Below are 17950 nucleotides of genomic sequence, written 5' to 3' on the forward strand. Positions count from 1 at the left end.
CTTTAAGTTTCCTCCTATACTGATTGACAAAGGTTATCATTGGGCTGCAGCTCTAACTGAATGGTGAGGTTTTGTTCATTTCATTGGTTGGCAGAGAAGAAGCAAACGGGAATCCTATATCTCGGCCAGGTTTCAAAGGGGTTACAGTTCACTGTCATGCTCTTAAATACTTTAAGTTGGCTTTTCAGTTGGGATACTTGCTGGATTGCTGGAGGATCTCTGCGTTTTGCGCCCGTAGGAACTGGTTTTCCGAAAAGAGGTCAATGACGCTTTCAGAAATTCTTTCCATCTTGCCTAACATGATCCTTGCATTATCTATTTGTAGGGCTGAGATAGTTCTCGTGTGCTCGGTGATGATGTCTGTAAGGCTTCTAGATATTAAATCATTGATGATTACTTGGTCTAAGTTTACCTTTGGGCTTTTGAGCATACTGGTTTGTGCGCTGGATTCCTTCGACGCGATCTTGATTCCATTGTCGTTAAACCACAGTCATGAGGAGATTGAGCAGGCGGTAATGATGTCAGTGATGGGGATTTATCGAAGTCGGTGGCTAGGACGCTGCCATCTACTTTCCATGAATTTAGAGATTCATTATCTACATTGATTACGCTGTTTCTATTACAAAGATGGCATGTCCACATTTTTCGCCGTTCTTTATTCAATTTCCATAGTACTGTGGGGGTACGCTGCTTACAGGAACCCCTCTTGCACAAAAGGCACCTGAGAAACACAATTGATTTCACCTTAAAATTGCGCAGATACTTTGATTGTTTGTCATTTTAATGTTGTGTTCTGTTTCGAAAGCTTTTAAGTTCAGTTTCCACGAAGCGCGTGATCGAAGATAAGGCTATACCAAGAGAGTGTTCCGTTGAGAGAACTGGAGGCAAAGGTTTACTTTACTTCGTTTCAGCAAGTTACCCTTGGGAATTAGTGTATTAGGCACACCTTTGACCTTGCCCTTCCAACGTACAGAGAAGGGGTTAGCTTGACGTTGTGCTATAGACAACACAATAACCCAGCTTCTATATTCTTAGCAACAGTCTTAAATAAAATTAATATAAAAGATTACCTGGTAACCATCAAGTTCAGTAGACGTGATCACCAGCTCCATGACAATGAGACGGACCATTTGACATAAATTTCATACTTGGGAAAATAAGAATCACTTTAAAATTGCATATTATACGAAGAGCTCATTTTACTGGCAACCATACAGTGCACGCGCGTGCGCAAAATAAAGTATCTTTTCAGTTTCACTCATACTTTCTCACTTTCTTTCGTCATTTTCTCTCCTCATTCCTCTCTCTCAATATCTGCTCCATTCGTAATTTCAATCATTTCATCCTTTCTAACTTTTATTCCTTCTTTTTCCTTCCCTCTTCCTCTTCTCTCTCTTCGTTCCTTCTCTTTTCCACCTCCCGTTTCTTCTTTCCCATTGTCTCTTTCTCCCTCCACTCCTGACAGTGGTTTCGCTACCTGTCATTGAGTTGGGGAAGGTCCAAGTTTGAATCCCATCATGGACCACAAGAATTTCTAATGGCTAATTCATTCTGGGATGCTGTGGTTAGCCGTTATTCTTTCACTTTCTCCCACATTCCATCTCTCTCTCTCTCTCTCTCTCTCTCTCTCTCTCTCTCTCTCTCTCTCTCTCTCTGTCTTTTGAAATGTCAAGGTTCGGTGACTGGGCCAGTAAAAGTGGGATAAAAATCTTTTCCAAAGTCAGTGGGGCCATTAGCGCTAGTAAACGCCGTCTATAATCATCAGTTTACCTATTACGGCCGTATTCTCGGAAGTCAGGTGATAAAACACTCCGTACTTTGACTGCGGTTCATTTTATATTCGGGTGCGAGCGTGCCGTTTACTTTTAAAATGTCATCGCCTACTGCGGAGTTCGTACGAAGCCGAAAACAGATCTTTTGTAAGAAATACGGCGGGCAAGTTGAGCTCGTAGTCAGATTAGGCGGCGTAGTGATGTGCGCGGTGCACTTTTGTTACGAAATTCGCGTCACTGGGGCGTTTTATGCCGGCAAATGTACGGATATGTGCGCGCGGAATATTACAATGGGTTTATGGGTCATAAACACGTTTCATTCGGCCCTTTTCTTCTAAATTCCGCTTTCAGGTAACTGTTACTTTTGACATTTATTCCGCTTTCCGCAACAAATTTCCTACGGGACGATGAGCGGAAATATTACGGTAAATCATTATTTAAGTCCGCCTCTAATTTTATGGCCGCATCAACGAATTAGTTTCGCTCAAGTTTTATATTCATTATTATCTGAGTGGGGCAAACCATTTCTTTATTATATTGTGAATGTTGAAAATTCTCGTGGCAGAAGGGAACCCTCTAAAAAAAAGAAAAATTATGGTTGGCTCGATGAACGTACAATAAAAATCGAAATTTATTGGGTGTCCAAGTAAAAAGGGGAAGCAGGGGGATGAGAGAGATAAACTGAGGAAAAAGGAGAAAACGAAAGTAATAGAAACATAAAAAGAAAGAGAGAGAGAGGCAGACAGAAGTAATGAGAGGGAGCGAGAGACAGAGGAAAGCGAGAAAAGGGGGAGAGAGAGAGAGAGAGAGAGAGAGAGAATGAGAGAAAGAGAAAACTAGAGAGAGAGAGAGAGGGAAGAAGAAAGAAAGCGAGAGAAAGAGAAAACTAGAAAGGGAAGAAGGAAAGCGAGAGAAAAAAGGAAAGAGAGAGAGAGAGAGAAAAGGAAAGAGAGAGAGAAAAAAAGGAAAGAGAGAGAGAGGGAAACTAAGAGAAAGAGAGAGAAAAAAGGAAAGAGAGAGAGAGAGAGAGAAACTAAGAGAAAATGTGAGAAAGAATGAGAGAAACAGTAAATGAAAAAGACGGAGAAACAGTGAATGACAAAGAGAGAGAGAGAGAGAGAGAGAGAGAGAGAGAGAGAGAGAGAGAAGAGAGAAACTAAGAGAGAGAGAGAGAGAGAGAGAGAGAGAGAGAGAGAGAGAGAGAGAAACTAAGAGAAAAAGAGAGAGAGAGAGAGAGAGAGAGAAACTAAAAGAAAAAGAGAGAGAGAGAGAGAGAGAGAGAAACTAAGAGAAAATGTGAGAAACAGTAAATGACAAAGAGAGAGAGAAAAACTAAGAGAAACAGAGAGAAACTAAGAGAACAAGAGAAAGCCAGAGGGAAACAGAGAAAATGTGAGAAAGAATGAGAGAAACAGTAAATGAAAAAGAGGGAGAAACAGTGAATGACAAAGAGAGAGAGAGAAAAAAGGAAAGAGAGTGAGAGAGAGAAACTAAGAGAACAAGTGAAAGCGAGAGGGAAACTGGGAAAAAGAATGAGAGAAACAGTGAATGACAGAGAGAGAGAGAGAGAGAGAGAGAGAGAGAGAGAGAGAGAGAGAGAGAGAAACTTACATAGAAAGAGAGAGAGGAAAACTGACAGAATGTGAGAAAGAATGAAACAGTGAATGACAAAGAAAGAGAGAGAAACTGACATAGAAAGAGAGAGGAAAACTGACAGAGTGTGAGAAACAGTGAATGAGAAAGGAACGGAGAATTGGAGAGAGACAGAGAGAGAGACAGATGAAGAGAGAATAACATTCAGGGCGTATAGAGACAAAGAGCAAGGGAGAGAGCGAGAGGAACAAAGATAGAGAATTCGAGAGAAGTAGGGAGAGAGAGAGTGAAAACAGAAAAAAAACGAACTAGGGAAAGCGAGAGAAATAGAGAGAGAAAAAGAACAGAGAAAGGGAGAGAGAAAGAAAATGAGCGAGTCAAGGAGAGCGAGAGAAACAGATAGATACAGAGAGAGAGAGGGAGAGAGAAAAAAAGAAAGAGCGAACCAGGGTGAGCGAGAGAAGCAAAGATAGACAATGCGAGCGAAACATAGAGAGGAGAGAAAGAGCGAACCAGGGTGAGCGAGAGAAACAGAAAGAGCCGTAAACAGAGAGAATGAGAGAAACAGGAGGAAAGAGAGCGGTAAACAGATGACAGCAAGAATGAGACAGGGAAAGTAATAAAGAGCGAGACAGAATGAAAGAAGTGGAGAGAGCGAGAGTGAGAGAGAGAGAAAGAAAGAAAGAGAGAGAGAAAGAAAGAAAAGGAGGGAACGGAGTAGGGCGAGACAGAAAGAAATCAAGCTAGAAAAAGAAAGAAAGGAAGCGAGAAAATCACAGAAAGAAAGAAAGCGAGAGAAACAGACATATATAACCAGAGAAACAAAGACAGTGATAAAAATGGAGAGCGGTCGACAGTGAAATAGAGCGATGGAAACAGAAGGAAAGGGGTAAAAGAGAGAAGGATAAGAGAATGAGAGAAAATGATAGAAAGAAAGAGAGAGAAAGAGAGAAGGAGAGAAACAAAGACGGATGGAGATAGACTGAGAAGGAAAGACAGAGCAAGGAATAGAGAAAGTGAGAAAAAGGGGGGAAAAGAGAGAGAGAGGGAGAAAGAGATATGACGATTCAGTAAGAGACAGAACGAGAAAGTAGCGCAGTGGGGATAAAAACGGGAGAGAAGAGCGGTTGTTTTGTTGTAGGGGCTCAACTGCAACTTAGGCCGTATTGCGCCGTATACAATATATCTGCAAACTGCATGCCTTCCATGGTCGATTTGCTGTTTTCTGGATGAAAAACACGAATTTGCGGGAGAAAAAAACGTTGTACCCTCACTCGAGACCGACTAACTCAGCCACGTTGTGAAAAAAGGCCCATAAAAATTCTCCCGTCACCCCCGAACTGTACTACCCGTGAGGGCAGGGAAGAGAGAGTAAGAAACAAAATGGAGAGACGGTGAGAAAATGAGGGAGATGAAAAGAGTGGGAGAAAGAAGATGAAGGAGAGAAAGCAAACGAACAAGAAGAGAAGAAGAAAGAGAAAGAAAAAGCGGGGTAAGAAAGAGAGCGAGAAAAAGCGGGGTAAGAAAGAGAGCGAGAAATAGGGTTGATAAGCAAATTAGAGAGAAAGATGAGAAATATAACGGAACAAAAGGAGGAAATAGGGAAAAAAATAGAAAAGCGAGACAGAGGAGAATGGGGAAGGGAAAGAGAGAAAATGAAAGTAAAGGTGGAATGAGGTTCGAGATCATTAACCTAGAATTTATTTTTTAATCGTTCAGATCGTGAGGAATTTATTTCCATTTTTTTCATATTGTTATTTGACCCGGAATTTTCTTCCTTCTGGACACTCTTTTGGAGCACAAAAGGAATTGAAATTGTATAGAGTCAATAAATGGAAATCATTGTTTAGAATTAATAAATCGAACTTATAAGGAAATGGGGAAGAAAAGTTCACGTTCCAGTGGACGGAATCGAATGGAGAAAGCAAGGACTCTTGAGGCAGAAGACTCAAGACTTTAGGCAGAAGACCAAGTCTTCTGCCTAAAGAGTCTTGAATTATTCTTCTGCCTAAAGAGTCTTGAATTATTCTTCTGCCTAAAGAGTCTTGAATTATTCTTCTGCCTAAAGAGTCTTGAATTATTCTTCTGCCTAAAGAGTCTTGAATTATTCTTCTGCTACACCATTTATCAGTCGCCCGATTTTAACAACATTCAATACAGTAGCTGAGTTTGCTTTTTGTGCTTCGTTATCCACGCGTTCGCGATCTTCCTTAAATGATAAATAGCTGTAACTGTAGATTCCTCATTCTACGCTCATGATGAAAATCAAGGCCTTCACACCTTCACTGGAAGGAAACTTCATAATAATGATTGTTCTTAGACATGTACAAACACGATCTTGGGTTGCTATGGTAATGAAAATGGTAAATGTTTCAAAAAAACGATAAAAGTCAAGTTGGAAACAGAGAGAGAGAGAGAGAGATCTTTTCCACTAGTCTCCAGTGAGGAATAAAACATGTGGTTGCCATGGAGAGCATAGAGAGGGATCGCAGACAAATTCTGACAATAAAATAAAGTTAACTTCAGAACTGGTTTATGAAAAGCATTCATGATTTTCAATGTATTGTAATTTTTTTCCATCCACGTGACGTTAGTCTTTTATTTTACGTTTTATTATACATTTGCGAGCGTAAGGGACCATATAATCTAATCATTGGGGTAATTTGTCAGAGAAAAACCGATGGAAGAAAACCGCTTTGTGATATCCATTGAGTGCAGAGAGGAAGAAAGAGATACTCCTCTTGGACTAATCTCGGCACTTGGTTCGAAAGATAATGTGGAGTCGTGGATACTTTTTCAGGGTGATAGCTGCATCATTAATAATGGAGAAAGTTTTGCGTTTCTTTCACACGCAAGCAATACAGTCAGCTCTCTCTCTCTTTCTCTCTCTTACTGCAGACGAAGTGGCTTGGTTTTAATGTTTGATTTTTGTTTGTGGAGTTATTTCTCTCCTTTTTTCTTCTCTCTATTTTCTTACTGCTGTTTCGATGCCGTGTACACTAGCAGTAAAAAAAAATAATATTCAAGAAAAATTACTATTTTTATTTGGGTATGGAATGAATTATTTTGGCAACGGGTGTACATAAATCGTCCATAATAATATTCCAAACTTTTGCGAGTAATCTCTTTAATAATGCATTCAACACGTCCAGGAAAACTTAACGTTTCATCAATAGATGGCGCCACATAAGACATGTCATTAATGATTATGTAAGACCAGCAGAGGATTTGTAAGGAAAGATAAGGAAACACTTAAGGAAGCAATTATACTTTATTTACAAGAAATTAGGTGGTTCCTGTTCTGTCATGAAGAGGGCGCAAGTCACTTAGTAATATTTATTCCGTTGTTTTGAAATCTGTTGCTTTTAACATTGAAATGGAAAAATCATAGACAAAGAAATCTCTCTATTAAAGGAAAGAGAGAAGAAATTAATAATAAACTCCCAAGAAATTCGAAAACACCAGTTATCCTTCAATAATTTAAAAAGTTGTTGTTGTTTTAGATCTACAGTTCTCGCAAAAAAAATGTCATCTTTTTAAGATGTCGACAATTTTTTTTGCGAGGAGTGTAGATATTTAAAAAAATGTCTCCAGGTTTAAATTTAATCGGTTAATATGCATTAATGGGCTATTTTAACTTCTAAATTTAGTGTATCCGATTTAAAAGAAAAAACAAAAGTGGAAAAACATTTCCGACCAGCATCTTTATAGATGGTTTATTCAAAATAAACTGAAGATGGTAGGATTTCATAAATCAAGTTAATGCAGAGAGGATGGGCTTTTTCAGATAGCAGAAGCGAAAGAATAAACAAAATGATCGTCTTGCTCTTTCAGACATCTTCAGATAAATCTTTCTATCTGGTTCAACAGCTATTTCTCCTTTGACAGATGGATGCTTGTTTAAAATAGAAAATGTTTCTGCTTTCCGGACTCGACAAGGTCATTTATTTTCCATTGTATCCAAGTTGCTAGGTAATAGCGGGGGGAGGGGGAGGAATTGGAGCACTATAGGGAGTGTCTAATTATTACGATGGGTTCTCGTAAAGGTCATCATGTTCAATTGGGCTCATTGTGAAAATAAATTATAAGCCAGGAAAAAAGCCATTTTAATTAAAAACATTAATTACGCAGTTATTTATAAACCTTTAAAAAGCTGCAAAGTCACTAGAGTCTACCATTATTTTTACATTTCTTAAATTGAATGATTCAATATTTTAAATATCACCAGTATTCGGTAGATGGCGCCACGCGAGGCACAACCTAAACTTTCAAGTATACTTTGGAGAAATGATCCTTCATATTATTTCGTAGGAAAGATACTCGCTAACGGTTATTATAATAGTTAATGAGGTTCGGAAGCGTGTTGAGGTTAGCTGTTGTCGATCTGCTATTTTAGAGCAGACTCCACCGATCAGTACTTGTTTAAAGTCTTTCAGTTATGATTTAGCCAGCAGAAGGAATAGGAGCTTACTGATTTATTAACACTGTTTAACAATGGGTTAAAGTTGCGCGTCATCTTCAGAGGGGGCTTCTGGTGTCTTGTATTCACCCCTTTGACCCCCGAAGATAACGGACATCCAAATAAAGAGATTTCTATTTATCTTTGCGAGAAGTACAGTGCCGAGCGTTGGCAGAAGTGAATGATACTCCGTGAGATCGACCCGAATGTTTTTATTTTTAGTCGAATCTGCTGCAGGTGGGGAACGCTGAAACAGCAGCCGGTCAAATATCAGAGTGATGGGCAAGTCGGAAGTGTCACCAAACATGGACAAGTCAGGTATGTGAGTGTGGTCGCGATGCTGTCTCTGCCCATATTGATTTTTCTCTGGAATCTGCTGCCGGTAGCTATGATGGCAATCGCCTCGAAAATTCTCCTTCTCCGCGTTATCTCCAATAAAGGAGCGTCTGTTCTGCGATCGAAGGTTATCCCGGGGTCGTCATGTTCCCTTCTTCACCCCCGTGGGTCTCGCCAATTATTCACGCCCCCCGATTCTAATCAACTTTGTTTTTCGGTCCCTCCCAGCCACTGCTCGTCTTCCCCTCGTTTGTACAAATGAACCCGTCTCACTTGACGGAGTGCGCATGCGCCACCGACAGCTGAGAGTCTTTCGAGGCAGGAGTTGGAGCGATCGCTGCCCAATAGGATGGCCGAAATGCACATTTCTTCAGCCGACATCTTTCTGTTCTCAAGAGTTTAGAAGCAGCAGTTGCCCAAGTTTTGAACATGACAGCCTGCACCAACTCCCGTCGAAAGAGGTAAAACGCAGTACCTCCTGACGTGACCTCTGACCCTCTTCTCCGGCAAAAAATTTCGGCGTAAAAAAAAGTTAGTACTCTGTGGTGTTTTCGTATTTTGTGTGTCGACTTTCTTTACTGTATAACCTGTCATGAACAGCGCGGCGGTGATCGGGCGCCAACTGCGTCAGCAGAATACCGGACGAGCATCAGGTCCTGCGGCAGCGTTGGGGAAAGGTCGGCCACGAGCGGGGTCACACCAGCCGATTACGGCGCATCAGAACCAGTTAAAGAAGGAGCAAGATAAGGATAAGGAAAAGGAAAGCACCCTTCAGAGCGTGCGGAACAAGTTCACGAGGCAATGTTTGTGGGCCGCATGCAAAGCCCTCAGCGGGGGAATGGTCCTGCTGATCATAGGGACGGCGATGTCCGTGGTGGGCTTCTACGCCGGGAGGTTGTCTACGGATCATGTTCAGGAGGGCAATCGGACCGTGGAGGTGGTAGATGAGGATCGCCAATACCACCTGCACAATCTCACATACGTGGGTCCGGTGATCATGGGTCTGGGGGGTTTTGTGATCGTCGCCGCGTGTGTGATGACTTTTGAAGGTCATGACACCGGGGCAAAGGTCGTGCCAATGAAGGACCAGCGCAAGTCAGAAGGAATCATGATGGCCGATCACCTGTTGGACGAAAAGGTCAAAGAGAAGCTGAACGGGCCTTCCACCAGCGGACCGTATTTGTGCGTTCCTCAGATGATGACCCCAGAGTTAGTGAGGAACCCCATCATCCCAATTACCCAGGATAAAGGGGGCGGAACGTTTATGGAGCCCCAGGTGCTACAGGTGCTCATACCGAACGGACCCAGTAAGGAATACAAGCCCACTTTGCCTATTTCCCCTAAAAAATGTTGTTCCCCACCCTTGAGACCAAAGAAGCCAACAAGCCCACAGTTTGACGAATTCATGCCGTCCCCTCAAGATATCGAGATCTCGGATCCGGATGGCTGCGACGACACCCCAAGGCGTTCCTCTCTTGCCTCGATGGACATGGAGGTTTATCTTACAAACTGCCCCATCACAGTCAGGGTTCAAGTGGAACCCCGTCATTTGGCTTCTATGGAAAGTGACGGACTCTCAGACAGTGACATCTCTGACCCAGGAGAGCTGGCCAGAGCAGTGCGTCAGTTTGTTGGGGACAGAGACTTGGATGAGACTGAACAGGAGATGCCCCTGTTAGGCAGGTGTAGCCCAGTGTTTGGACCAGATCCAAGGAGGGAGACTGCAGTTCCCTTACTGAAAAGAGACAGTAGTAGGAGGTTCCCTTTAATGAGACAGGGAGCCCTGGATGGCGGAAGGGGTCTGGACGGACAGACAGAAGCCATGTTTACGTAGTGGTCGTAAAGCGTGTTGTGTGGGGTAGTTACTAGGGCTGACCCGAGATAATGCAGCAACGGTGTACGAATAAATGGATACCTGTCGAACAATCTGAGGATTCTGCAACCTTTTTCTCAGATGTAATTCGTGTTGTCGTCTCTCCCTCATCTTTAAATATCACGTGACACTGAAGTGGTCGTTCCGACTGGATTACCCTCTCAAAGGTGAGTCTCAACTCTTTGAACCAAAACACCACCAATTATGTCCAATTCACTCTGTTAAGACCAAATATACTAATCTTACAAAACCAGATCGCTCGAAACAACTCAAATCCTTCAGGGATACACAGATATCCCTTGTATATTTACACCCCTATCTTAGTTAACATATTGGGGATGAGTTAGTTAATACTAACCGAGTTTCTCGCAAGGTGGCTAACTTCTTTTATCGAGGGATTTGCTTGCAACTTCCTTTTTGGGTTGTAAATCATCCCATAAGTATCTTCATTACGCCCTTACTTAGATCGAACAAGACCACACCCTGAGCTATTGGCTGCAAATTTGCATAATTACTGAGAAAGCGTAGTTGGGTTTGTTTGTTCCAGCAGCTGGCAAATGGCTACTCCTTTGTTTATTCACCTGGTTATTCTGTTTGTGGACAGAAAGATTTCTTTTACGCCATTTAAGTATCGAAGAAAAACATGGTTTTCTTAGTTAAGTAAAAAGAATAAATCTTTTATATTTATGAAAGAATATCAATAGAAAAATTAAATCTTCCTGGATTTGATTTTTCTATTCTTCCTATTATTTGCGAAAAAGCGATTCTGTTATATTTACTTTTCAGTGTGGTGTATATAGGCCTTAGTTGCCTTTGCGCTATAAAACACCAACCAACTAACGTTTTCAGTTGAGGTAGGTATATGTGGTTATCAGTCACAGTCAGCAGTTTCTGTTATCAAAACTAAATACACTCGCCTCAAAAAGTTAAGAAGCAAATTGTATTGATTACACCACAATTAAGATTTTTCTGGAGCGTTCCAGGGTATGTTGGTTGTAGAAAATGGACTCTGGGGGAAGTTCTAAGTTCGAATGATGGACTATAAAAGACAATGATCCGAAGCTGGAAGGTTTAGGAACACAACGTCCAAGATCATCCAGATGAGTTATACAATTGAATTCAACTAGGATGATTTTATATCAGATCCCTCAGTGAATCAACAATCACTGCATGGAAGAATTGGTTCACGTCCGGTGATAATGTGTTTTTATTCATCGAACCCTCTAAGTTGCTTATGAGAAATCATTAAAGAGATTTCAACCTTGGGGATTTAATGCGTTTCTTTCGAGATTTCCTCTTTCAAATCATTGGCTATGCAAGGATTAGTGGAAACAATCTTTGGGATATCCCCATCGAAAATAGTCACGTGGGTTTGAGTCGGAGGAAGAAAGGTTCCAAGATTCTCACATTTCAGGGTTCCATGATAGGATCGCAGATTTTAAGGTTCCAAGATAGGTTTCAAGTTTCCAAGATAGGTCCTCAGGTTCAAGGTTCTGAGAATATTTCCTTCAAAAGCTCCAATGAGCAAGACCCATTCTATAATCTTGCTCCATCCTGTTGGAACCAGATTTCAATGCTATTATGGTATTATTTCAATGGTATTTAAATGGTAACTTCCTATTCCATGTGAAAAATAATAAACTCACAGAACTGAAGGAAATATCGAGAGGTAGACACAGATGCAGATTATGAATATTTTAAATTAAACAATGGAAACAAAATGGCAGCACTGCAAGGGTTCACAACCGTGCAGGGACGCCACCTCACAGGCGATGAAGATCTTGAGCAAGCATCTAAACTTAGATAAACAAATAAATAAAGTAGGCTTCTCCTGATTTATAATATAAATAGGTAAGTAATTTGGAAAATCGCTTTTTCACTGATGTAAACCTGGAGACAATGCAAAGTAAAATTGTCGGAAACCCGTAAATGAATTTTCGGCCGACGCAGTCACGATGCCGTAATCTTAGCGCGGATAAGTTGAAATAATTTCGCAAGAAAATTCCGTCCGCAACTTTAATGATTGATTCGCATCGTATTCTTGGAGCTCCCTCCTAACTTTAATAACATGAAACTAATTTCGCTTTAATACCTCGAGTTTCCGTGTTCGTCGCCTCGTCAAATTCATTATTTTATGATTTAAAATAACGGCGAAACGGAAATTGAAAGCCCGCATCTCCGCAGTTTCGATATGAAAATGATCAAATGCTTAATCAGCTCAGCCGCATCCCAGTCAGCCAAGTATGAAATTGTTTATGTATGAATAAGCTCGTAAAAGGATGAAATTGGGAAGTGCTTGAATAGTTCATTTTTCATATTTCTGCTGAGCCGGCCCTACTCTTTTCGAGTAATTATTGCGCGCCCTTCAATTGACAGAAACATTCGGATCAAATCTAATTGTGAGCTTCTCCTGCCTTTCAATAAACGTTAGCCATCACTGTTTCTGCATATATTTCGAATGACAACATTTATGTTCACGCAGTCAATCGATAACGATTTATTCGTTCGTTTTTTCATACAGAAATATTGGGCCGTTTGTTTTCTTCGTATATCTCTCATAATCTCTCTCTCTATCTGTCTGTTGCTTTCTCTTCCTTTCTCTCGCTGCTTGCTGTTTCTCACAATTCGTACCACCTCTTTCTTTGTCATCTGTCTTTCCCTCTTTCTTCTCTCCCTCTCTCTCTCTTTCTTAGACTCATTTTCTAACATTTTCCTTCCTTCTTTTCTTTCTGTTTCTCTGCCTTGCCATTTCTCTCTCTCTCTCATATTTACTATTTCACTCTGCTCTTTCCCATTATTTTTCTTTTCGTTTTTTTCATTTAGTCTCTCTTCTGACGCATACATTACTATTTCTTTTGGCCTTTCCCCATTCTTCTTCCTCTTTCTATTTACCTCTCTCTCTCTCTCTCTCTCTCTCTCTCTCTCTCTCTCTCTCTCTCTCTCTCTCTCTCTCTCTGTTGTCTTTCCTTTGTCTTGTCGCTTGCTCTTTCGGTCACAGTTCATATCATCACCTCTTTATTCGTCATCTGCCTTCCTTTTCTCTCTCTTTCGCATATTTACTATTTCATTTGGCACATTCCTATTCTTCCTTCTGTTTTTCCCATTTCTCCTTTCTCTCTCTCTCTCTCTCTCTCTCTCTCTCTCTCTCTCTCTCTCTCTCTCTCTCTCTCTCTCTCTTTCACCTCTTTCGATTTCTCTCGTGCCTGTCAGAGAAATCGAAAAAGGTTTTTACTTTCTTTCGAAAAACTTTTTTTCGCTCTCGTACATTTTTTCTGCTCTACTCTTTCCTCCTTTCTCTTTGCTTCAATTATTTCTCTCTCTCTCTCTCTCTCTCTCTCTCTCTCTCTCTCTCTCTCTCTCTCTCTCTCTCTCTCACACACACACACACATCCCTTTTTCTCACTTTCCCTCTCTCACTCCATATCTTCCATCTTCCTCTTTTTACATTCTCTCTTCATCTACTTGATCCCTCTTTACTAAATTTTCTCCTTTTTTCTGTTTCTCTCAGACCCTCTTTTCTGTTTCCCTGTCTTCACATTCTCTCTCTCTCTCATACTATTTTATTTTTTCTCCTTTCTTTCTCTATCTATTTTTCTATCCAAATTTTCTCTCTTTTTCCAAAATCTCTCTCTCTCTTTATTTTCTCTTTCTATTTTTATGTTCATCCGTTTCTTCATTCATCTTCCTTTTTCTTGTTTGTTTTCTTTCCCAAGTTGTGCACCGTTAGAGATGTGTAAGTTTATGGATCAGATGACTATGTTAAAGAATCGCCTAGTTTTCTCGGTTCAGAAGCTACGGTATTATTTATTTTATTTATTTGAGAAACAGCGTCATCGTCACCACCCCCACTGTAATTGCTTAAGGTCTTCTTCTCCTGAGAATCAATAAGAAATTCAATATTCTCTCTCTCTCGTAATTTCTTTAATATTGATATCTCATTCGGATTCGATTTCAATTTCCATACATACATAGATGCAATACATCTAGGCAGCATAAGTTTCTTATGGATAAACCTACGCTCTTTAGGAAAAGTAGCTGGAGGGTGCATTACACATGAGCAATTGATTTTACATAGAATTGACTTCTGTACGAAGAAAGAGAGAGAGAGAGAGATAGAACATAAAAAAGTTAAAAATAGAAATATCTAACTGGTAATTTTATCTAAATGTTCAATATATTACTGTCTAATGACTCATTTTTATATTTATTAAAAAGGTTCAGAGATCATTTTATTTACCCTTTCTCAGATGGGATTCGGATTTTGGTATATTCGGACCTCTAGTTGGCGATGCTTACATGTATTTGGTTGTGCCCACGTATCCAAAGGGTGTCCCAAAATAAGAAATATTTGTCCTAAAAGCAATGCACTACTGCCCAGATATTAACTATTTATTTAAAAATAAAATAAAAGTCATGTATGTAGATTGAGTAACTGGTGTAAATTCAAATGAAGACTCGTGCGCATCCATGCGTTTTTGTGAAATGCAAATATGTGGGTCCAGTTTCAATAAGAGTCAAGCTGAGCAGTTAACTATATTGAAATTGCAGATTATTTATTAGAAAAACGATTGAGCCTAAAGGCAAGCAAGGCACCTTGGGTTTGTTGGCATATATCCAGTAATTTTGAACTAGGTGGCTAAAAAGTGCATTAAACCATTAAGATTAATTATGAGGACTTCACTGGAATCGGGAAAAATTCCTTTGGATGGAACACTGCCAGCATATCGCCAATGTACTGTATATAAAGATGGTTCTAAGAGCGAAGTGAAGATCTACAGACCAGACAGTCTAGATTTCATTGGTGAGGGAAATCATGGAAATAAATAATTTCGTATTTATTTATTTGGATATTTCAGCAAGGTATTTGACTCAGTCCCTTACTAGAGGGTGCTCTATAAGCTGAAATGTGTCATGATTAGGGGTAAGAGCCATAGCCGATTTCAGGGTGGCGATTACTTGTTGAATTACAGGAGGCAAAGGGATGTGAATAATGGTTACTCCAGATTGGGAGAGTGTTAGCGTAAGGTTCATCAAGAATTGATATTGGGACCACTGTTGGTTCTGGTTTTTTTAAATAACGTTGACAAAGGTATACAGGGTATGATATCAATATCCGAAGTTATTAATGATCAGCGCCAAGCAGTACCTCTTCAAGTTTTGGATAAGATTCGGATAAGGATGGTCAGAATATGCAAGCCCTTACACTTGTACAATAGCAGTCCCATAAAATTTATACGTTTCGTGGAGTTCAATTAAAAAGGGGTTTGAAGGGTTAGGATATGAGGTTCTCCGTGCATTGTAGATGGGCGGCAACGAAGGTTCATTGTGTTCTATTTATCGAACATTTGCTTGTAGAGAAAGGAGTTCATAATCCCACTGTATATATCAATTGTAAGATAGCACTTGGAAAGTTGTGTCCAATTATGGGAACAAAACCTGAAAAAAAAATCTAGGTTCTTGATATGAAGAAAGACTTCGAATATGTGAGCTACAGAGCGTGGAAATCAGAGACTTTAGAGGGCATCTCAAATGAAAAAAAAACTTGGATCTGTTTTGTGAACGAATCGGGCAATGCTAACCCCTGGGGTCTCCTCTACAAGATGGCTAGAGCTAAAACCTTTACTCCAGATGTATTCGGTACATTTCAAACGGGTGCTTCTGAAACCACCAGTTGGGCTGATTCAATTAATACAGTTCTGGACAAACTCTTTCCCCATGACGATGCCTCAGAAGACCTGCCAGAACATCAGACCATTAGGTGACAGAACGCTGCATACAACCCACCTGACAATGCTGACCCATTTAAGATGATTGAAATAGAGACAGTGCTCAAAAAGATAAATAATAAAAAATGTCCTGGAATTGAATGTCTTCATCCAATGATTCTTTAAATTAAAACCTGACCTCCTTCTACTCCTCTCGGTTCCCTAAGGCTTGGAAGGTGGCCCTTCTTCGTCTCATCGCCAAACCCAACAAACCACTGACTGGACCCAGGTCCTTCAGGCCCATTGTCCTGCTGGCCAACCTTGGGAAAATCTTTGAGGGACTGATGTCCTACAGGGTTACAAACCTTCTACTGTTAAAATACTTGATATCCCCTTCACAATATGGCTTCACCCCGAGTCGATGCAGTGAGGAGGCCCTTTCTGACCTAGTCCTTCATCTGGAGACAGCCCAGTCTAAAAATGAGCTGGCTGTGTTCGTCGACTTTGAAGACGCCTTCGACAGAGTATGGTGGGATAATGCCCTTCAATGCCTCCGTCAAGCAGATTGTCCGGCAAATCTATACAAGCTTTTTCAGAAATTACTTTACTGAACCCACCATTATTGTCAAATCCAATCATAAACAGGTCTCCAGGCCTGTTCATAGGGGGTGTCCCAAGGATTCGGTCTTGGGTCACCTAATTTGGAACATGGTCCTACAAAGTTGGCTCAGCAATGAATTTTAAAACACAAAAATAATAGCCTTCGCAGATGACCTAGCTATCACTGTTTCAGGTCGATATCGCTCAGTTATTGAGATGAATGCTCAGCTTGTCCTCGACCATCTATCTTCCTGGGCGAGACTGCACAAACTCCATATTAATCCAGCAAGATCTAATATGATCATCTTTAAAACGAAGCTTGACATCAGAAAGTGCCATCGATCCTGACCCGAAGCTTGACTTCGGGCCAGGATCGATGGCACTCCGTTACCACTTGTCCTGCAAACTAAAGTCCTAGGAGTAGTTATAGACCACAAGTTGTCATTTCTTCCCCACCTCCAGCACTTGAATGCAAAAGTCAAGAAATTCACCGGATCCATAGTTAGGATTTCGAGGTGTGAGTGGGAACTGTCTCGCAGGATACTCCTGAGTAAAAATGCGAGAGAAACTCCAATCAATACAAAGAAGTATGATCCTTGCCACCCATCGGTTCTGCCGCACTGTGTCCAAGGCGGCCATTCAAGTCGTGGGGACAATCCCGCTGGATTTGGCTGTGACCTTCCGAGGCCTCTGCTTTCGACTAAAGAAAAGAATCCCGACCTCCATACTTGACATAGAGCTGAATCTCGATAATGACGTCAAGTGAGAAAAGACTAGATGTTACACTGAACTCCTCAATCTGTGGCAGACCATATGGGACACCTCTACCACTGGAGCAGTAACTAAAAAATTCCTCCCGATGGTAACTTTGGCAACAGCTAAAAGCACCATCTCATGGTTTTCATTGAGTCTGGAAACTACATACATTGTCACCGGCCACGGTTCAAAATGACAAGCTCCACCAACTGGGATTGAACAATACAGATCTTTGCATCTGTGGCAACAGAGAAAGCTAGTTCCATATCCTTTTCGAATGTGATTTATATGAAGAACAACGTGAACAACTAAAGACAACTGTCTCTAGCTTTTAAACTGACTAACTGGAGCAACTCATCCAATACCCTGAGAACCTCTTCTCCTTCCAGCAGTTTGCCAAGGCTGTCTTTTCAAGGCGTCATACCCTGCTGGCCAACGCTAACCCAGCACTTGAACCCAGCAATAATTAATACCCATAATCTCATTATTATTTTATTTTTTATTTTTTATTTTAATATTAATATATATTTTTTCCTTCTCCTCTCTTCGCGCTCTGCTCTGACTGTTGGGCTGCCCTTGGAGTCGGAGTAGCTCTTCTCTGCGCTCCTTCCTTTTCCCTTCTAGTCCCATGCTGGATGAAAAACATTTTTTTCTCGCGTTCCGCTTCTCTGAACTGCCCCCCCCCCAGGGTAGAGCAGCCCCTCTTTCTCCAAAAAAAAGCATATTATTTATTTAATTTATTTACTTATTTTTCTCCTCTCTCTCTCTCTCTCTCTCTCTCTCTCTCTCTCTCTCTCTCTCTCTCTCTCTCTTTTAACTATCCTTTTCCTGCGTAGTAGAGGCTGATAGGGGAGGA

At 40.9% G+C, this 17950-nt stretch overlaps 1 protein-coding gene and 1 pseudogene across 1 annotated transcript in view; both read left to right on the forward strand.

The window, feature by feature from the left end:
• Positions 1–2827: 2827 nt before the first annotated feature.
• On the forward strand, positions 2828–3911 carry LOC150087467 (uncharacterized; annotated as a pseudogene).
• Positions 3912–8526: 4615 nt separating this feature from the next.
• Positions 8527–17950, forward strand: part of LOC150087468 (uncharacterized) — a 128841-nt gene continuing 119417 nt past the window's right edge. Inside the window, exon 1 of the mRNA XM_090372087.1 lies at positions 8527–10200. Within this exon, the coding sequence (XP_090228213.1) occupies positions 8753–9994 (1242 nt within the window). The 5' untranslated portion in view covers positions 8527–8752 and the 3' untranslated portion in view covers positions 9995–10200. The remainder of the gene's footprint in view (positions 10201–17950) is intronic.

Source organism: Mastigoproctus giganteus, chromosome 4 (assembly GCF_048544385.1).
Source record: "Mastigoproctus giganteus isolate SK-2022 chromosome 4, ASM4854438v1, whole genome shotgun sequence".
Classification (NCBI taxonomy): Eukaryota; Metazoa; Arthropoda; class Arachnida; order Uropygi; family Thelyphonidae; genus Mastigoproctus; species Mastigoproctus giganteus.